Source organism: Arvicola amphibius, chromosome 10 (assembly GCF_903992535.2).
Source record: "Arvicola amphibius chromosome 10, mArvAmp1.2, whole genome shotgun sequence".
NCBI classification, from domain to species: Eukaryota; Metazoa; Chordata; class Mammalia; order Rodentia; family Cricetidae; genus Arvicola; species Arvicola amphibius.
Genome location: NC_052056.1, coordinates 70,063,837 through 70,085,619, shown reverse-complemented (window position 1 = coordinate 70,085,619; position 21,783 = coordinate 70,063,837). Strand labels below are relative to the sequence as shown.

Below are 21,783 nucleotides of genomic sequence, written 5' to 3'. Positions count from 1 at the left end.
CTAGCAGCAGCGGCATAGCTCAAGGACCAAAGCCTTCTATGAAGAACAATTCTCATACACAGAAACACAGGGCTGGGTCTCTGTTTGTTGGAAAAGTCTGTCTTGGGTGAGGTCTCTAGAAGGTTCTCCAGAGAGGAGGATTCTCAGATGCGGAGACAAAGGGGCAGGAACTAGAGCAATGGCTGCTTAAGGCCAGCTAGGATGTGGGAAGGGAGAGAGCAGGTGCGTGAGAGAGAGCCTGCCAGGGCCTGCCTTGGACAACCCACGTTTCCAGGTGAGAAGGGGGGTGGGGCTCAGGGGAGCTACTCTACTAGGAGTCAGGGGAAGATCCTTGGCTGCATTGGCCTTGGCTATGTCCTTTGGGACCTGGGTGTGGTGGATCAAGGTGGGTACTGCAGGGGCAGCGGGAGAGTTTTGCCACCCGAGTCTAATGAACATTTTTCATTGGGGTTACTTTGAGTCATCAAAAACATGGCCTTGTTGGATTCTAGAATGTCAGTGCTTGAAAGATCCTTCAAATGATGAAAAAGGACCTGTCGAGGGACACGTGAAAGATGGATGTGGGTGTCTGGCTTCACAATCCACCGTTCCCTTCTAGTCCCTACTTCCGTGAGTCACTCTTACCATTGGAGCTTAGCTCAAGTGTCTACTTACATTGCTGAGTGTGTGAGCAGCGCCATGCTATACGGCTAAGAATTTCATTTCTTTTACATTATTATGGGAGATAGGGGCTAGGATTGAGGAACTGTCTTTGGCAAAGAAGCTTAGAGTTTAGGGGGCAGACTGAGAAAATGGTGGCGGGTGGGAGGAGGGGGTGTGTCACTAATCATCCCTGAGACCCAAACAGGAGTTTATGAAGAACCCCACCTGCCTGGTGGACATGTATGGAGCACATGGTGTAGTTCATACATGGGATTAAGTCCTATGCATATATTAACTTTCTCCTCATCACGCTTCTGTGAGGTAGATCAGGTATAACCACATTGCGCCCCATGGTTGAAGATACAGGCGTAAAGAGGGGCTCAGCTGTCCATCATTACAAAAGTGGTAAATGCTGGATCCCAGATGCAGCCTTCCACTCTGACCACTCTGCTACTTTGCTGCTATCAAGAGCAAGGAGAAGGGGCTGAAGGAATTCCATTATCATCCAGGAATGGGCGTGAAGACTGAGGGCCAGGGGAGGGAATGTTGCTCGCGTCCACTGATGATCTTCTGCTGGCGACTGACCAGTGGGTGCTTGGCTGGCGAGCTGTACTCAGTTCCGCACCCCACTGACTCTCTGGATCCAATCCTTGTTGGGATAGATGTAGGAATATACTCCATAGCGATCTTTCTTCCCACAATCCTCGCCCCAGGACACTACGCCCACCAGGTACCATTGGTTTGTTTCTTGATCTTGGGTCATCATGGGGCCTCCAGAGTCACCGGCACAGGCGTCTTTTCCCCCTAGATAAAAGGGAGGTACAGATGAAATACAGTGTACCCCTTTCCCAGTGCAAATCTGAGTTCGACTTGTAGTTCAGGCAATTGGGCACTAGAGGGTGCAGCAGACCATTGAATCCAAATCCGCACTGGTTCAGTAAGGGATGCCGAGAAGTATCTTTCTTCCCCCTCGCCCCCACTCACCTCCCACCCCCCACGTCCATCCCTGGTTCTCAGCACCTATATTTCAGTCAGCTTCTTACCTTCCTTTTCTCCAGCACATATCATGTCCTTGGTCACTTTCTTCAATGGGGCGTAGGCTTCCTGGCAGGTGTCGTAGCTGACAATTGGGATTTCAATCTGGAACATAAGGCTATTGTTGGTTTCCACTCATTGCTAAGAGGACCTTGTTATCTGACAGCTTCGAGCAGGCCTCCAGCTACCTTATACTCGGTTTCAGGAACTGCCGCGTGGTACAGGTAAAGGCACAACGGAGTGGAGAACTGGGGACTCATCTGTTATAGCCTCAGCTACAGACTTGCTCTGTGGCCTTGGTCAAGTAGCTTGGCCTGTTTGAGACTCAATTATCTTATCTGTCATATGGAGACAATAATCCTTGCCTAGCACATGCCAGCTTCAAATATGACAACACATAGAAAACCATGTCAGTTTGCATATGACTTCCTCCACCCCTGCTCTGGAACCTGGTGCATGTGGTTTTATCTCTCCTTAGACCACTGAGACTCTCACACCTAATCTTCAAGATGAACCTCACAGTATTAATAATAATATTAATCACTAACCGCATGCATCTTCACAAAGGAAATGAATGATTAAGGGCTTTAACAGTGTATAGATATTTAGGACTATATGTAGATTCTGGGTATTTTTTTTAATTACGATTTTAAAATTATTATTTTCAATGCATATGGGGCTTTGCCTGCTTGTATGTTTGTGTGCTACATGCCTACTTGGTACCTGTGGAGGACAGAAGAAGACGTGAGATTCTTTGAAACTGTAGTTATAGACAGTTGTGAGTCAACGTGTAGAATTGAACCTGGGTCCTCTGGAAGATCAACCAGTGATTTTAACTGCTGATTAATCTATCCACCCCTCAGATTCTAGGTCTCTGACAGCGTATCACACTTGCTTTGTAGCTAACTCTCACTTCTCATTTTCCCTCACTGCAAGAACCGAATGGACCATGTGCTCCAAGCATGCACCCTCAGTGTGTTCTTGTTACAAGGGAACTATAGTTCGTGCAGAGTCTCCTTGGGCTATGGCCATCCTAGGAAAGTGGGGACAGGAAGCCCGTGCCACAAGGATGTTGTTCCGGCATATGCTGGAGTCCCTAACTTACTGTTCATCATTCAGGTATCATTTGAGAGCAACGTCCTTTGGGAAGCCATCTTTAGTCCCCAAGACTGAGCCAGACCTCCCGTGTACGTCCCAGAGCACCTTGCATTTCTTCCTCACCTCCATCATACCCATAACTACATCCTGTCTGTCCCACTTGTCCGGAAGCACAAGGAGCCCAGGAGCTAGAGCACCCATTTGCCTTCTCTTCTCCCTGGCACGTCTAGTAGCTAGTTTGCAGGAGACAGCGGGTAACCGAGAGTTCATAAATGAAGCAATAGGTGATTGCCACACATCCAAAACCTTAGCCTGTCACACGATCAGCAACTTAAATGTGTTGCAGGATTTAGAACCCAGTCCCATAATAGAACCTAGTCATGTCAGAACCAGGCAGTTATTAGAGGAAATCCAGGAGGTCTGATGCTATCCTCTACCCCCTGTAGAAGACGGACATAACTTATGTCAGGTGGCTAAAGAAGTCACAAGGGTCCCAGATTGGGAGCCATGGCTCCTTAGTTTAAGTCTAGCACTCTTGTCTGAAATGACAGGGGGTGACTTTTGAGTGATGTGCTCAAGTTCCCGCCGGAACGAACTGCGTTTCTCAGAGCCTGGCCCCTTCTCGCTAATTTGCTATGCAGTCCTCATGGTGTATAGATGACTCATGAACATGCTGGGTACCCACACTTGCCATGTTCTGGGAGGATCTCCGTATTCTGAGATGTTTACAAGCTGTCAGGGACATAGAATGGTATTTGGAGACTGGCGCCCAAGTCCAGATCAACAAACACTTCAAAATTTCTGGGACTCCTGTTAAATTTTGGAGTTGTCTGGCCCCTGGTTTTTTTTCTCTCTTATCATTTCCCTCCTCCAAGCCTCCAAAAACCCAGAACAGTCAGTAAACAGCGGGAGGGCTGGATGCACAACCACGGCATCACTGTTTGTAGGATATAAATTGAGCCCCACCTCCATCAGGTTCTCTGGAAGCCTCTGCAAGAACTGCTTCCCCCAGCCGCTGACAATGACCATGGTTCCTGGAGGAGAGAAGAGACTGTGAGGAGAAAGCTGTGTAATGTGGACGCCCCTCTGTATGCTGTGAATGTGTTTTATTAGCATTGGTTAAAGAAGAAACTGTTTTGGCCTATGGCAGGGTAGAATATAGCTAGGCAGAAAATCCAAACAAAGATATAGAGAGAAAGAAGGCAGAGTCAGGAAGACACCATGTAGCTGCCGAAGATGAAAGACGCCAGAACCTTACTGGTAGACCACAGCCTCATGGTGATACAGAGATTAATAGAAATGTGTCAGTTTAAGATGCAAGAGCTAGCTAGGAATACGCCTAAGTTATTGGCCAAACAGTGTTGTAATTATAATAGTTTCTGTGTGATTGTTTGTGTTTGGGCAGCTGGGAATGGACGAGCTGTCTCCTTCTACACTGTGTGGCATATGCTGAAGATTGGCCCTGCCAACTGCATCATCCTCTGCCAGAAGGGAAAGGGCTGAGATTACTACCGCAGAGAAAGGAAGCTGCTGGGGAGGGAGAGGGCAAGATGGCTGCTGAGTTGGATGGCATTTGCTCCTTGATTTATTACCTGGTTCCTTTATTTACCTCGCCTTCCTGGCAGCCAGCAAGGACCCGAGGCTCTGTGAGAGCTGTCATTTCTCCCATCTTGGTCCCTGTTGCACCCGCAAGTCTACAGCAATGTTAGGCTGTAGGAAGGAGGTCCCTGGTCAAGGACTCTGGACACAGAGCCCAGCATAATCAGTTACAAGTCAGGCCTCACGTTCAGATGCCAAATCCCTAAAATGAATATGCTGGACTTGGCAAACCCACAAACCAACTCTTATGAAGTCCATAAGCTTATGAAGTCACAGATGTGGGGATAATATGGAAATGGGCTGAGGGCAGAGAGGGCAATTGCATTCCCATTTAATAAGAAGCCTTGGATACTGAAAACAGTACTGCGTTTAAATTCAGAGAACCACACCTCTCCTCCCACATCTGCTTCTAATGATGCTGATGAGCCTCTGCTTCTCTTTCTTTTTCTTCCTCCTCACTCCCTTCCTTCCTCTCTCTTTTACATTTTATTAGTTCTTTGATAAATTTGTACAATGTATGTTGATCATATTCATCCCTTTCTCCCCAGCCCATCCTAGATCCACCCACCTTTCCGACCCACTCAACTCTGTGGCATCTCTCCCTTTCTCTGTTTTTTTTTTTTCATCTGACAAATCTGATCTGTGCAGTCTGTATTTGACCGTGTGACATTACACCAGAGTGTGGTTAACCCACCAGAGGCCACACCCGTAAAGAAAGCTTCCCAGAAGCTATCAATCACCATATCGCCTCAGGTAGGAGCAGGGCTTTGTGCTGAGCGCCCCTCTGCATGCTGGGATTTTGTCTGACTCGGGGCTTGCATGGGGCTTGCATGGGGCTTGTTTGTACTGTCACACAACGGCTGTGAACTCACATGTAACTGCCCTGCTGTGTCCACAAAACAGTCTCTCTGTAGGCATTGGGCACCTTTGCCTCTTACATCCTTTCTGCCCACCCTGTCCACAGTGACCCCTGAGCTCTTGGAGGAGGGGTGTGATATAGATATCGTGTATATAATTTAGGGCGGAGAAGTCACAGCCTCTTATTCTCTGTAACTTGACCAGTTGTGGGTCTCTGTGTTAATCTCTATCTCCTGAAGAAGGAAGCTTTTCCGCGTAAGTTGAGAGGGGCAGTAATCTATGGGCCTAGTGATGAGTCATACCAACATATACAAGGCTTCCAGAAGGAATACTGTAAGTTAGTGGGTGCCAGGCAGCTGGTCCCTTCGAAGTCCAAAGTGCCTGGTTAGCCGGCCAGCCTTACCTAGACATTTCCTGTCGGCTCACTTCTCTTAAACACTTCTCAGATTCCAGCGATTTCTTCTGCACCATCTTTAAGCTTCAGGAAATGAGTGAGGATATGACACACTGAATTCCACAGAAGAGGAGGCCAGCTGGCCTGGGCTGGCCTCCTGCTCTCTGTTGGATATATTCTGTTCACGATCGTTCACTTTAATAACATAGCCAGCCTGATGGGGTTTCACATCCAGTTTAGAGGTGGGGAACCTAGGCTTAATGAGGCTGGCAGCATCGTCAAGGTGACTCACCAGGAAAGCCAGCGTCTTGATTGGATCTTCCCTCCCACTGCTGGTTGGCTGTGTAGTGCTGGGGATTGAAACTAGGGCCCGGTGTGGACAAGGCACACACACCATCGCAGAGCTCTGTTACCAGCCTGAGCCACACCCCCCCCCCCCAGCCATCCTGCGTGGTGATGCTGGGGGTGATGGCATGGAATGGCAGGTTTTCTTGACTGATGGGGTTCCCAGAAAAGGGAGGGGCTTTCTATTCTTCCAGGCTCCATAACTCAGACGACTAACTTTTGTCCCCTCCCCCAGGCTCTATGCAATTTCGTCCTGTGTGCATGTCTCTGCTTTCCCAGATCATCCCTTTTACTTATAGTTCATCAATATTTATGATTTGGTTGTGTTGGGGGAAGCGCACATTGTGAGATGAGCCATTTTATAGAACCTCATCAGTGCTGACGAAGAATGCCTCGCCGTAGCCACTGCCACACTACAGAGGAGTAGCCAGGGGAGAGAGATGCTATGCTGGCTGGTTGTTATGCCAACTTGACACAAGCTAGAGTTACCTGAGAGGTGGGAGTATCGACTGAGAGATTGACTCTGTCAGGTCCGGCTGTACGCAAGTCTGTACAGCATTTGTTAAATTAGTGAATGATGTAGAGGGCTCAGACCATTGTGGGTGATGTGGTGGTCCTGGGTTCTATGAGAAAGCAAGCTGAACAAGCCATGTGGAGCAAGTCGGTAAGCAGCACTCCTCCATGGCCTCTGCATCAGTCCTGCCTCCAGGGTCCTGCCCTGTGTGAGTTCCAGTCCTGGCTTCCTTCATTGATGAACAGTGCTGTGGGAGTGTAAGCCAATTAAACCCTTTCTTCCCCAGCTGCTTTGGTCATGGTGTTGATGGAGGAGGGTCATCTGTCTATGTGTTACTTTCATTGATTAATAAAGAAACTGCCTTAGCCCTTTGATAGGACAGAAAATTAGGTAAGCGGAGTAGACAGAACAGAATTCTGGGAGAAAGAAAGCCAAGTCAGTCAATCGCCATGATTCTCCAACCCGAGACAGACGCAGGTTAAGATCTTTCCTGGTAAGCCACCACCTCGTGGTGCTACAGATTATTAGAAATGAGTTAATCAAGATGTGAGAGTTAGCCAGTAAGAGGCTAGAGCTAATGGGCCAGGCAGTGTTTAAAAGAATACAATTTGTGTGTTGTTATTTCGGGGTATAAGCTAGCCAGGCGTGCAGGAGCCAGGCGGGACAAAAAGCAGGCCTGCCCGCAGCTCCTTCTACATGGTGTCTCATCGCAGCAACAGTAACCCTAGCTAAGACAGGTACCTTCAGTGGAGGGATGCTCAGGCAGGCAGATGGGCATCACAAATTCGTTTAGCCTTGGGCTCTCCGACAGCTCCACCAGACCCAGGTCGTTCTCAAATGTGCTGGGGGTGTATGAGGGGTGCAGGACGACGCGCCTCACACTCAGATGCTGTTCGTCTTCATCTGAGCGACGCCTCCAGTGCTTTCCTGGACCACGGAAAGTGTATAAGGCAAAGCAGAATGGAGGGAAGGGTAGAGCCTTGCTCGCTACTGCCCCAAGTTCCATCTGGTACCGATTCCTGACTTAATCCCTCCCTTCTCTGTCCTCACCCCCTCAGGCATCCTGCACATTCTCCTGGCTGTACCTATGACCATCAAAGTGACTGAAAATGTTCCATCTGATGCCCTTGCCACTGTCCAGTTGGTCATAGTCACCCTTTAGTGTCTGCATCATAGGCCGGTTACTTAATCAGAGGTTCTTCCTACGTGATAACCCTGGCTGAGAAAGGCAAATACTGTAGATTCTCTCTCGCATGTGTATCCTTGTCTCTATTAAATATGCATGTGTAGGTAGGAGAAAATGTGAGTGAGACCAGGAGTGGGACCCATGTGACCAGAAAAAAAGAAATGATTCTCTAAGGGGGTGAGAGTAGGGAAGACAGTAGAGGAAACTGGAACAGGTGAATACTGGGAGCAAAAAGGGAAGCAGGGAAGCAGGGTAAGGAGATGAGAGGTGAGAGGGGTGGGGTGGGGTGAGAACCAACCAAAATGAAACATATGTATGTAAAACCACATATGGAAATACTACTTTGTAAACTAATTCTGAAAAATAAATAATACATAAGAAATCGAAAGTACTTCTGAGTTATTCATTCCCAATGCGATGTTTTTTGGTGTTTCAGAAGATTTTTATTTTATTTTAGTGCATGCATGCATGTATGTGTGTGCGTGTATGCGTGTGCCCTTGTGCATGCCTGTGTGCATGCGTGCATGTGCGTGTGTGCTTGTGCGTGTGTGCTGTGCACATGCACAGGGGTACCTGCTGAGGTCAGAAGAGGGGGGTCAGGTCTTCTGAAGCTGGGGTTACAGGTGGTTGTGAGTTGCTGATGTGGGAAAGGAAGTCTGGCCCTCTGCAAGAGCAGGGGCTCTCAACTTTGGAACCATCTTTTGATCCTCTGAGACTAATTTGTAATGCAAGTTAGCTCTAAAAGGACTTTAAAAAAAAGAATTCCCCAAACAAAATTCCAATTACTAAAAATCTTGATGTGCATCAAAAAAGATACTACCCTACATCCTCCCCTGTCTCAAAACTTCCAGCTTCTGCTCTCCCAATAGATGCTGATCTTGTTTTTATAAAGTTTATAGGCTGCCATGGGCTGGCACTAGTTTTTAATTAGATTGTGGCTCAGGGTTGAACTGAACTGAGCCAGCGGGTGGTCTTTATTTCATAAGGAAGAGCCTTGAAAATGGTAGCAGGGAAACTCTGTTCCAAGAACCACAACTGGCTTTGGAAGTCTTGGCCCTCCTACTCACCCATGACAATTTTGAAGTCAGAAGGACCGAGCAAGTCTGAGCTGCGTAGGGTGGGATCTTCTGGATCGAGTGGATGGTGGAGGCAGTGAGCCGCTGTCAAAACCCAGTTGGTACCTGAAGAATAGAACACATATGTTCTGTGTCCTGCAATGTCCTATCCTGCCTCTGACTGTGTTGAACTAAGGGCCCGAATGCTACTCAAGAGTACTGCCCCAGACCCTGCAAATGCCCAAATCCACCTCCACTGTGTTCATTGCCCCAGGTCAGATACTCAGAGGTCCCCATCGGAAAATGAGGAATTAAATCACAATTCTAAATCCCTATTTCAACATAGGCCAGGCTGGACATTTTAAAGAGGTTTTCTTGACTTGCATGAGTACCAGCTAGCCCAGAGTGGGTCCTCAAAGATCCAGGGAGCATTGCCTTCCTTCCCAGCTTTACTCGTTTGGTGGAGTTCTGCTGTCAGATTAGTAACACCTGTGGGTTCCTCAGACATCTCTTTAGCAAGACCTCTAAGTGGTTCCTGTGCACATGGAAGCTTGGCACATGTGTACTGAGGAGGATGGTTAGTAGCTGGCGTGGTGACTACACATTGTCATCACCTTAGGAATTAGGAAAGGCGTCAGAATTGTGACCCATATCCAGCCTACTGGAGTTAGAGAGTTAGGCCCAGCGGCGGTATATACAAGGCTTCTCCTGTAATCTGACTTGCAATGAGGGTGGAGGACTGCTGTGCCTAGCCAGCCCTGTCGTTTACGACTACAAACCTTCAGAACGGTAATGTGGCTGGAGTGACAGGAAGCTAGGGCTGCCAGGTCTCTTGATTAGTAGCCTAGTGTCCTTCTTGGCTGTCACCTTCCCCGGGATGAGTATGGTCTTCATGTTCACTTAATGCAGAGTCAAACTTTTGGCCTTCCTTTCAATGGAGCTAAAGGCAAGTCCACGAATATCTGCGGCCTGGACACCCCCAGTCAGAGCCAAGCAGAAAAGCATCACTGTAGGCAGGGCTGGGGGGGGGGTGCGGGAAGGTAAGCCTCAGTGGTCTAGGCTATAGCTCAGAGTCAAAGGCGGAGGGTGTTTCTGGAGCAGCTTCCAGACTCTACTTGTTCCTCTCAGAAGGGACCACACGTTCTGCTTCCTGGTTCCTGGTTCTGAACAAATCTCAGCACGGGACACTCTTTTCCTATGAGGTGCCTCTGGAATCTTCCCACGACCAGGGCTTATTGGGGTGGTGGGTAAGGTGGGCTGAGATACCCAGTTAGAAAATCCTGCCTCGGAGCAGGGCTTTCTAGATGAGTCTAGTTATATGCTCTAGCCTGCCCAGAGATTAACATCACCTTTGAACTCTACCATTGCCCCCCACCCCCCCACTGAACTTCAGTGTGGACACAGAGACAGTGTTCTGCCTCTTCCTCTGTCTTTTAGACTCTTTATGATCTCTCTGCCCTGTCCTGTGCACCCTCTTCCACTACAAGAATAGCAGAAGCAGGGATTACAGCTTTGCAGGGCTGTGGAGAGGGTCAAGTGTGAAGGGTCTTTTAGCTGGGCTGATGGTAAAATGAATTTCAGCTTCCAAACATCAACATTTAACCAGTTCCAACACAGGATGGATATTATTGATGGAAGACTCGATGTTGAAAAAAAAATAGAACTACTTCAAAGTCTTAAAGCAATGGGTGAAGTCCATCTTTCATTTTTCCTAACACAGCTGTAAACCTGACAAACGGCCCCTTTCCCTCCACTGCCTGTGACCCTTCCTCTCCATCTCTCTGCCTCTTCTGTTTCTTCCCTGGGGCTCCTCCGCCCTTTCTTCTTTCCTGATCCTGTCCTCTCCCTTGGGTGTCTTAGGCCCCACAAGCCTCTTTGATCCTTGTCATACGTCACCCTTTTTCCCCCATGGGAAACAAATTTAATATGCGGAAAGTAGTCGGTATGAAAGTGACTAACTGAATTAGTGATACAGACTGTATCAGTCTGCTTGGTAAGACAGAGAGCAGTATACAAAAGAGCTCAATTCAGCCACTGGGTTCTCCTGGTTCCTTCATCACCAAACACACTGAGCAGGTACGGCATGGGGGTTGATGTAGCCAGTGGCTGTGCTTTCAATGTTTTATTTGTGTCTTATTCTGTCTTCATTCTCTCCCTCTTATGTCCCAGGTCTCGGGTGTGCTGCCCCTTCCGTCTCATTCTGTCTCTGTCATTCTCTGTTTACCACCTTGTCCTGTCTCTTTCCTCATCCTTTCCTGTGCCTTGATCCCCACTGGAGCTGCCAGAATGTGCCCAGCAATCTGCTCCTGTGTCCTCGAGCACACATCCAGGTCCCTTTAAAGCCCGTTTTCCCTGCTCTCCAGGGCTGCTGCAGGTGGCCGTGGTCGTGTGTGGGGTAAGTGCTCGGATCCCATCTGATACGGCAGCTCTGGACAGTCCCATCTCTGTGCCACATGTATGGGCTGTGGGTCACGATCCATGCCCAACCACCTGTCAGGAGACTGATCAGAATTCAGGAAGTGCTCCACAGCTCACAGAATTAGCACAGGGGTATGCTTGTCCTGGTTCCAGCCGAAGGCTCGCTTTTCAGCTCGTCCACACTCTTTCTGGGGCAGTGATTCTCAAGGAAGAAGTGACCAGTTTCCAAGGGAAAGTTGGGCCCTTAGCTCTCACCCTGTCTCCAGCCCTAGGTCCTTCACCCCTTCTCCCTCTCCTTACCTAAAAGGCTACCCCCACAGAAGGGCTGCCCATTCAGGTGTGACAGCATGGCAATCCATGGAGTGGTACCCTTCTGGGCTGGGCGTCCGTTGAAGATCCTGGAGATCTGCTTCCGGGAGAACTTGGGGAGACCACACACTGCAGCCAAAGGAGGGAGGGAGGGAGGGTCACATTCTATACACCACTTTACCCACTAGGGTTGCCAGATTATCATTCTGTTAGGAACGTTTACCACTACATCACCCATCCATTGGCCCTTCTAATAGTGTCATTGTTGAAGTTTTGTTTTGTTTTCATGTGTGTGTGTGTGTGTGTGTGTGTGTGTGTGTGTGTGTACAGTTTCCCCATTTATGGCATAGGTAGCCTGAGTGTGATTGGCCTCAGCTCTGGTTTCAGGAGTAGGAATGTGACTCATCAAAGGTCTGCATCTTGAGCCGGAGCAGTATCTTTAAAATGAGATGCATTCTTGGACAGACAATTAAAGTCTGGGTTGAAGATTTTACTCAACATTAGAAAAAGAGTAAGATTTTCTCTACCAGGATTGCTGAGCTGTTGTTTGATCTGCCAGCTTGCATCTTGTGGAGAACATGCTGGGGACAGGAGAACAGTGCGGCCAAACATCAAGGAAAGCAGAATGAAAAGATAAGGGTGGAGGCAGCGCCGTGTCCCAGCGCTAGGCTCTGATAGGGAACCATGCGAAAGAGTGCGGGAGTGATCTTTTCAGGTATGTGACCCCGTAGATCTCCCCCCTTTCTGACCCCATAGAGCTCCCCACTTTCTTTCTTCTTGCCTCTTCTTCCTCCTCTTGATGTTGGTTTTCTGTGATTCAGAAAGGTCAGATTCCTAATAAAAAAGCTTCCTGCACTGTCAGCAGGGACCTTGTCCCCAGAGAAAGTCTTCCTCAGAGTCTGTGGAGTTCTGCCCTATTGCCTCCTCCTCTGCCTTCCTTGGTGTGGAACCACAGACAAGGCCACAGCTGACTGCTCTTAGAAATCACCCCTGTGTCCCTCTTATCGACACCTCATGAAGACAGAGTCTGCTGGCTGGCGGTGGCACATGCCTTTAATTCCAACACTCTGGAGGCAAAGGCATCCCCATCTCTGCGAGTTTGAGATCAACTTGGTCTACAAAATAGTGGGATAGCCAGAACTATTATACAGAGAAACTCTTTCTTAAAACAACAACAACAGTCAAAATTTAGAGAAAGTATGTGATTTGTTAAAAGTTATTCTATGAGGGAATGGCAAGAATATAATTCTGGGTGACCAGACCCCAACTCTGGACTTGTTCCAGTCCAGCCAGAATCACTAACTTCAACAGCTCATGTGGCCTCCAGGTCCCACAGAGCTCTCTGGATTCAGGGTGTCTTGCCCCACTTTCAAAGCAAAGACTGGGCTGAATCCCAGACAAATGTGCTGCACCCTTGATCCCAACTGTAGCATCTCCCAGTGTTGCTGCTCATAGTTTAGGCAGTGGTCCAAGCCAGCACCCTAACCTCATTCCCAGCAGACACTCAGGGCCCTGGGGATTGTTACGTTTCCATAGTTTTCATCTCTCCTTCTTTTATAAAACATGGTGAAGGCTTTTTCACACATGCACACACACACGCACACATGCACACACACACACACACACACACACACACACCTCTTCCCTTTCCCTACTTCCTTTCATGTCACAGTTTCTCCTCTTCCCTTGCAATCAAGCCTCTCCCAAGAAGACAGAACAGGCACCTTCACATTCTCCCCCTTGTTGAACCTGGATTTAGAGTAAGGTGCTATTTCCTGATCACACTTGGAAATAAGGCCGTCCTTGGAATCGACCTGTACTTAGGCAGCTCGGGGCCTAAATGGAACTTCAACAGTGATACATACATGTATGAGAGAACACTGGCTTTGAAATTGTATCCAATGTGTTTTCTCCGTTCTTACAACCTTTCCTTGTCCTGTGGGTCCCCAGTCATTGAAGTTGGCCATCTTTTTAAGTAAAGGAGAGATAGACTTCAACTTCAAAGAACAAAGCAGAAATTGAGGGAGGGGAAGAAAGGCTTTTGTTTGAAATTAGGCACTGTGGTAAGAATAAAAGATGTATGTGTTTGAAGGAAGCAAAGGCTGGAAACCGAGCATAACTTTTACTGGGTGCCACAGAGATGGGACGAGGATACTGTAGCTTCCTGCCTCTCAGGGGAGAGTTGAAAGCCCTTCTCAGACAGGGGAAAGGCTCAAGGGAAGGAGGGGGCTGCTTAGGAGGGAGAGGGAAGGTAGAGGGAGACAGTATTAGGCAGTTCAAACAGACAGCTTGCACCCTGACTGCCCTCAGAAAGCTGTTGGGGTCCTATCTTGATGAATGTCCACTCAGACCCTCAGTCCACACTGGACAGGTGACCACTTTACCACTATCCAGTCTCTCTCCTTAGCGACACAAGCACATTTTTTTCTTGCCTTTAATCCTCTGTCTTGGTGTTTTCTTTAATGTCCTTGGCTTCCTTTGTTTTCTGTAATTTTCCACCAGACAATACCTTTTATCTCCAGGCCTTATTTGTTGTTGCTAAGAATCAGCTCCTATCTTGAAAGTGCTTTCTCTTCTGAAGTCCTTGAGTCTGGACTGCTAACATACATTTCCAGCTGGGCTGCTTGCGAATTCTTCAAGCCTAGCAAAGCTGAGCCCCCCTCCCCGGCCTCTTCTTCCACCAGCCACCCTCCCTCCCTTGGCCTCCCCAGACCTCTGATGTCTGAACTGACCACACACTTGTCACCTCCATAATTCTTACACTTCGATTTCTTATCAGTCACTAGGCTGGCAGAAAGTTACCAGACATAGGATATATCTCCCCATTCCATATCACAGCGTGCTCCAAACAATCCACGTGCCACAATCCAAAGTCAACATAGTTAGTGGAAAATACAAATCAGAAATATCATCAACTTCAAGTCATGGGAGGTTTTGAAACCGCAGTGTGTAAAGCTTTCAAGGCTGATTTAGGATTGTTTTGGTTCTCAACAGCATATAAAGCATGACACACCCCCAAAAGTATGATACAAACCCCAAAAGAAGGCAAGCCTTGTGTGTGTGTCCCATGAAGAAGCCCTGCTCTCACAGTAGCCGAATCTGCATTTGTACCTTCATGTGCAGTACCTCAGGAGATTCCTATGGCCCCAAATCTGCTGATGTGCCATTTAAGTGGGCCTAAACTGCCTTATCTGTATTACCATGCCTGGTGGTGGTCCCCCATAACTCACCAAGATACTTTCAAAAGCACAATCCTTCCTTGCCATTTCCCCTCCCATGCTAGCTATACTCAGACCCTGTTGGATGCAGAGTTAGCAGGGGTGAGACTCAGCAATTTGCAATGTTCGGCAAGTACCATAACATGAATCAAACAAGATGTACTTAGAGAATCTCTGATTAGAAAATGGTGCAGGCCAGGGCTCATAAGACCGACTGTCTGTCTGGCAGTGTCCTCTGTTCTGTCTCCAGCTCAGGCCTGCTGTCCAGTTTTTCCACTCTTTCCCACTGTGCCCTTTCCGTCTCCTCGAGTCTTTGCAGTTTTTGCTAAACCATGCTGGGTCCCTGTAATTATGCAGTCACACTGTCTTTTAATCACATTTCCACAATACTTCAATCTCATTCCTTTGGTGAAAGTTAGCTCCCTTTGCTTCAGTTCATGCCTAATGCACATAGCCCTGTCTTGTCTGCCAGTGTGAGCTCTTTGAAGCCACAGACGCAATTGTAGGCAGTTAAATGAAGGCAGTTACAGCCTAACTTCTGAGAAAGAAGTACGTCAATACCGAATAAGCATCCCCCTTTCCTCACTACCTCATCTTAGATGATGCTCAGTTGACATTAGCTGGGCCTACAAAGGGGGTGGGAGCCTAATGAAAGCAAATTTATTTTTTAAAAGATCAAAATGAACACATTTCACAACAAACTCTCAAACCAAGGCTATGGGTTATCCACAGATTTATTGCCACTGCAGACCCCTGGCAAGAGAAACAGAGTGCAGAGGCCCCCTCAGAGAGCAGCAAAGCCTGTGGTATTAAATATACAAAATATAGTTTCCTTTACATGTGCCATTCATAGACATAGGAGTGTGTTCTGATTGACCTTTCCCAGTTCTCTCCACATCCCTCTCCCGACCTTTCCAGCTGCCTTTGTCTGATGGAGGTTCCTCGGATTGTGGACTCGGGGAAAGGAGAGATTCAGCCCTGAGAGCCAGGGATGCCACTAGCAATCAGGCAGGTCGTCATTGAGATTGCTGGACAGACCCTTAGGGATCATCTGTCTTCACCCTCCTGAGGACGAGGCTCAGAGAAGGAAACGATGTCAAGAGTCACATGGGCAGTTGAAGGCAGAGCTCGAGAGAGAACCCAGGACTCAGGGCTCTCCATCTCTTTCCAATGAGTGAGCTTTTGCTTCCCTGACCTCGGTTCCTGGACCACCAAGGAGTGGATGACTTGGAGTGTGCTACTTGATAGATTCTCCGGTGAGCTCAGGCTCCAGGGTTGAGTATAGACTTGGAGTGATTTATCACGTCTTGAGTCCATATTTTCTTCTGTTTTCCTGCTGAAAAGCAATGGGGCACAGTGGAGCACAGGCTTCTCTTTCTCCGAAGAGTCGCCAGGTCTCCATACATGTGTCTGGGGGTGGGGACAGGGAATCTCTAGATGCAACATTCCAGAGTTGGAAGGTTGCTTTGTGTTTGTGTGGAGTGGCAGGTGTTGATACCTTATGGTGCCAGCTGGTATTTGAGTGGCACACATGCCCAATGCATCCTGAGTGGACAGCAGGTGTTTAAGGGGCTCGGGAGAGTTGTTTCTCTTCCCCGCCCTAAGTCAACACAATCCTCGCAGTATACTCTCAGCCATTTGAAACCCTGAGAGCACAAAGCGGAAGCTTTGCCCTGCGGGAAGCTTTCCGGAGACCCTCCAGGAAGAAAAGTTCTCCAAGGTCCTGTTCTCTGAGAGTTAGCTCACTGATCCAGAACAATTCTTTCTTACATGAAGAACTAGGCTTAGGGCAGGCCCAGAAACCAGAGCTGGGCAAACACACAGATACAGACCCCAGTTGAAGAACTCCTTTCCTAACGATCAGGTCCAAGCGGAAAGCAAGACTGACAAGAAATTAGGAGTGATTGACACTTAGGACTGCCGCCTTCTGGAACAGCTTTCCCTGCACTGCTGGAGAGGCGAGGATTAGAGGGAGGAAGAGGCTGCTGGAAGCTTTGGACTGAGTTCTCTTGCCTAGAGGCTTTCCCTGCCCCTCACTAACCCCAGTCTCGGGGGTGGGGTGGGGGGCTATCTCAGGGGGGATGAGTGGCCAGCTAGGTCGGTGTGCGGCAGTTTATTTGGTCTGGTAAGCAACATAGAGTACGCTGTTGGCATTGTGTCGTGTAACCTCACTGGATCTGGAGCAGGGGAGGCAGGCCCTGGGGAAGTAAACGCATTCACCGTTCCACCTGGAGCTCCCCCGCGGCCGTCGGGGAGTTCATCTCCTCCCACACCCAGTCCACATAGTTGGAGACCTTTGTGTAGACGCCATATACTTGCTTGCTGCCACATTCTTCAGGTCCTCCCCAGGACACCAGGCCTTGGGCTACCCAGTGCTGGCTCAGCTCATCGAAGATGACGAAGGCCCCACCGCTATCCCCGAGGCATGTATCCTTGCCACCCTCATAGTAGCCAGCACAGAACATGTTCTCTGTGACACTGTAGTTGCCTGACCGAGACTCATAGCTGGCTTTGCATTCAGCATGTGACACCACGGGCAATTTGACGTACTGGAGAACGTCTGACAGGGTCCGCGTGCCGCTGCTGATGATCTCATCCACGGTCACGTTAGGATTTGAGATGCCCCAGCCGGCCACCAGTCCTAAAATGTGAGGGGCCGGACCTTCAGGCTCAGGTCTCGGCAGACAGATGGGCATGACGTAGGCTCCCAAGGGCACAGGTTCCTGCAGCTGTACCAGAGCTATGTCGTGGTTGTAGTTCTGGATGTTGAAGTCTGGATGGAGTATGACTCGGGCAGCAGAGCTGTTGACAGCTCCTGATTTGTCCCGCACATCGTGTAGACCCAAGTAGACGGTGACATGTTCCTTGGAGACAGGGATAACCGTGTTGTCTCTGCGCTGGGAGCGCAGCACGTGGGCTGCTGTGAGTATCCAAGATTCGGAGAGCAGCGCCCCACTCCCGAACCACTTGTCATTCGGTACCCTCGATGTGTCTTCTACCACGATCAGGGCCTGCCACGGGAAAAGGCCGAGTTCAGCGTTCCGACCGCCGATAATCCTCTTGACCAGGTTCGGCAGGGGGCGGGAGGGTTGCCCACACACTGTAATAAGGAGGGAGGGGAAACAAGAGTCAGGGACAGAGTCAACCACGTGAAAAGAATCAAGAGAAATTTGCATCTCAACCACTGTGGATTATGCCACCACGGAGCCCTCACTTCCCTGAGTCCTGTGAGATATGGAGGATTCAGCTGTGATTCAGCCATAGCTAAATCTCTCTGAGTTTAGCCTAAGTCTAGTGCGGACCTCCATAACCAGAGCTATTCGTGTACCATATCATTTTATGCTTTGGCCTTGCCCAGCCTGCGCCTCTTCTGTCAAATCACTTTTGGACTGGACCATATTTAGGTAGGTCATCATTAGCTAGGGCACTTACACCTCTTCTTCCCTAGAAAGATGCCTTCGCTCCCAGAAGCCGTCTGCAATACAGGTACTCAGAGAACCTCCTGGTGTTTTCTCAAATGTCCACAGAGAAGCGGAGGGAGCATAAATGGCCGTCTATCAGACTACGGTCATCAGCAGGCAAGCTTCTAACTCCATAACTCCTTTTTATGAGCCATAGGCAGGTCGTGTGACTTCCAGAAGCTCAGTCCCCTCATTGGTGGCACGGGTGTGTTACTAGCTCTTATTTTATGACTTTTGCAGCGTATGGAAGAACTACTCAGTTCCGTGAGAATTTCGTAGATTTCACCATGCCAGACCGGGATGCGTGGGTTCTTGACCCCACTTTTCCACTTTCCAAATGAACTGAGTCACCTCCGGATTTCAACATCTGAAAGATGATCTCCAAATTTTAAATTTCTTGGATTTTTTTCTTTGTTTACTGTGTCCACAATCTATACACGAATGCCACCGTCTAGAGGTTAAGGTTAGCGCATGGTGACATGGCTATCAGATCGGGTAGCAGGGCCTAAACTAGAGCATAGGGTAGATGTTTCATCTGTATCCTATACTGCTTTAGCAATATTAAGACCATGGTCATAGGCTTCACTCATTTCTCTGGCTTAAAGAACTCCCTGATGTTTGTGCATTAAGGCTCAGTGCATACAGGGTAAGGAGAAGGTGGCATAATCCACAAGCAATGATGGGTGGACCCTGCTCAGGGTCCACCCATCATTGCCCCCAGGGGGGCCCTTTAGTACCTTTAAGAGAGAAAACGTCGTTCCTCTGAGCTGCACCCGGAGCACACACATGCGTCACCAGACCCACAGCCAAATGTCTCTGGTTTATGAGCAGAGGGTCTTCAGTAACAAACTCTCATTGGCTATAAACAGACTCATATGGGTGTTTCCCAGCCAGGGTGTTTGAGGCTGGTGTGGGTGTGTGCTTCCTGTTGCAATGGCCCTGAGCACTTCTAACAATTCTTTAGAGACAGAGGAATATTTGGGTTCTCTTGTGACTTTGGGAGGGTAAACTTTCAACAGGCTAATGCATTTCGGATGCTCTTCTTCCCAGTGCCAAATGCTTCGTCCACGATCCTGGGCCATCCTGTCTTTATTCCAAGCCAGATGTGAACAGACCTTCTAAGCTTTTCTGGCCTGGGCTTTGAGGTTGAGGGCCAGTCTCTCATCACAAACAGCAGACAGCAAGGTGACATTTCAAGGTATGTCTGTGACATGCTGTGCCTTGAAAAGTCATCTAGCAGACAAAGACTAAAATCTGGTGAGGTGTCTCAGTCCATGTCACAACAGAACTCATGGCCAGCAACGAACAGGTTCCTCTCCCAAACCAAACTGCACATACTTCCCAAGGTCACAGAAGGTCATAACTCAAAGAATGTTAGAGAACAGCTAATTTATATATGGAGAAACAAAGTTTCAGAAAAGGTTATTGCTTACTAAGAGTCATTATGTTAAGAAAAGGAAATGCAACCTGTGTCATGGGGGACTAGCTTCATTTGCCTGTTACAATGTTTTACTTCTGATGTACCTTTGATTTTTTTGTTCAAGGGGTTAAATAATGCAACAGGTTATTGGTGGGGGGGGGGTTACTTAAACAGGACCCTCTTCCTCCATATCCTTCTCCTCTATTGCTTTTGCTTCAGCTTTCTAAGTCTTCCCTTGGACAGAGAACGTTCTTGGAATGTTCAAAGCTTTGGTGATGCTGAGGTCAGATTGAAACAGAAAATAAAAATAGTGGGTGCCAAAGGAAACAGGTTCCTTAAAACAGAAAGGTGATGCTCTGAGACTCTGAATACCTTTGGATGAAACACCTATGATCCGTCAAGGACAGCACAGCCCTGCCTATGTAGACAACAATGTTCTGAATTATCCTATAGTTCAGCCCCAAAAATAGCCTTGCAAAAGTCACCACACCCTTCTGATCCTTAGTTTTCATGTCAGAAAAAAAAATGTGACTCCTGACTGTTTATGGCCCTCTACCTGCAAAAGAGTAGATGCTGTGGCACTGGCTGAAATGGTTTTGTCCGTTCTGGCTTGCTACCCAGGCTTTCAGAAGGAAAGAATTTGGAAAGTTCTAGCATGGTACAATGATACATCATGGTTCTGCCAAACTCTGCGTGTAAAAAAATTTCATGACTCAGTGTATCCAAGGCACTCTTTACAGGGTGAGGCCGATGACCACTGAGAACCATAAAATGTGAGCCATTTCTTGGTCTTGGCCACTCATTTCTGAGGTATGGAATTCCAGTCCCAGACAACATGATTTCTTACCAAAGACCCCACTGGGAAGCAGCTGCAGCAGGCATACCCCTAGCAACTAAACATTGCTTTGTGGCTTTCTAGTATGGCAACTTATCTCAGTTTTCTTGGCTACATAATCTTTTAGGAGTATGAGCTTTCCATAGATCCACTGTTCTGCTCTTTTTAAAGTTGTCCCCATTTTGAGTCCTTGAGTGTGCCTTCAACACAACTTGAGGTGAGTGGAACTGGTAAAGTGAGAGCGGCAGGGCCTCCGTCCCTTCCTGGGGTTCGCCCTCTATTCCTGCTCAAGTATGCACCTTTACTTCCCCTTCCTAGGAGCCCAGTGTCCCTGCGATGGAACAGACGTTCTTCCTGCCGTGAGGGTTAATCTCAGAAAACTCCTTAGCCTACTCTTTCCATGGGTAACCCAACATTTAGAAGCCTACTAACTGAGCGGAGCGCCAAGGGCTGCTAGCCTGTGCCATCCATACAGGACACTATCTCAGTCTGCCCAACATTTCCATTCAGTAAAACATGGAGACCACCAGACGTGAAGCTGCTGTGCACACAGAGCCGGGAAGGACAACGACCTGCCAGTGTTCCTCGGTGCTCTTCTTAAGCACTGCCATCTTTTAATTGCTGTGGTTCTTGAATTTTAGAAATTAAAAATGTATATGTTATAGCACTGCATCTACTGAAGTTAGTTTCTGTGGGTTGTGTTTAGCCCTACGGAGTTGTAATCTTGGGCAATAATTTTCTAATTGTACATGCATTGTGAGGCGTGATGCAAAGCTAGTAATCATCTATACTTCTAATGCCAAGGCAAATTCCCCAACATCTATATTCATCCTGGCACCTCTTGCTACCTTAAAACCCTCTTTCCACTTTAAGGTGGGGCCAGCAGATGGAACATGAAGGAGACAGAATCAGAACAATTTGTGCACATGGCTCTTTGGGGGCTTCAAGAGCACATTATCATTATCTCCTTTGGGGCCTGGTGTATGCCTAAGGACAGAGTGTCCACTCTCTTCACTTCCCTGGCACTGCACCAGGTGCACACATCAATTGCTTTGGATGAGATACCTAGTGGGAAAGGATTGGAGTTGAACAACAAAGAGATAGTAGGCTGAGTACGGACACTGGTTGGCTTGAGAAGAGGTGGGGCTAGACTTTTCTGACCTTTAACCTTTTGATGACATCACTTCAAAAACAAAGCATTTCCTTCTCAACCTCACATTCACAGACCTGGAGTAGGAAAGGATGAGTTAGAGAATTCGGTAGATGAGGTACCTGGAAGGCAGGTGGGGAGGCTTCTCTTGAGTACTTCGTTTGTCCAGGCCCCATGTGCAGAACACGTATAGACACCTTTGTGGGTGAAAAGGTGAGAGCAGAGAAAGAAAATGATTACGTGGAA

At 48.2% G+C, this 21,783-nt stretch overlaps 1 protein-coding gene across 3 annotated transcripts in view; it reads right to left on the bottom strand.

The window, feature by feature from the left end:
* Window positions 1–833: 833 nt before the first annotated feature.
* The window catches only part of Masp1 (MBL associated serine protease 1), a 63,324-nt gene continuing 42,374 nt past the window's right edge, over window positions 834–21,783 (bottom strand). For 2 of the 3 annotated variants that reach the window (XM_038344854.2, XM_038344853.2), the window contains 2 exons: window positions 21,660–21,734; window positions 15,388–17,771 (listed from right to left, as the gene is read on the bottom strand). In XM_038344854.2, the coding sequence (XP_038200782.1) occupies window positions 16,888–17,771; window positions 21,660–21,734 (959 nt within the window). In that variant the 3' untranslated portion in view covers window positions 15,388–16,887. Of the gene's footprint in view, window positions 1,447–1,685; window positions 1,783–3,741; window positions 3,810–7,226; window positions 7,413–8,738; window positions 8,853–11,444; window positions 11,583–15,387; window positions 17,772–21,659; window positions 21,735–21,783 lie in introns of those variants that run through there. The other variant, XM_038344855.1, reaches the window with a different exon arrangement.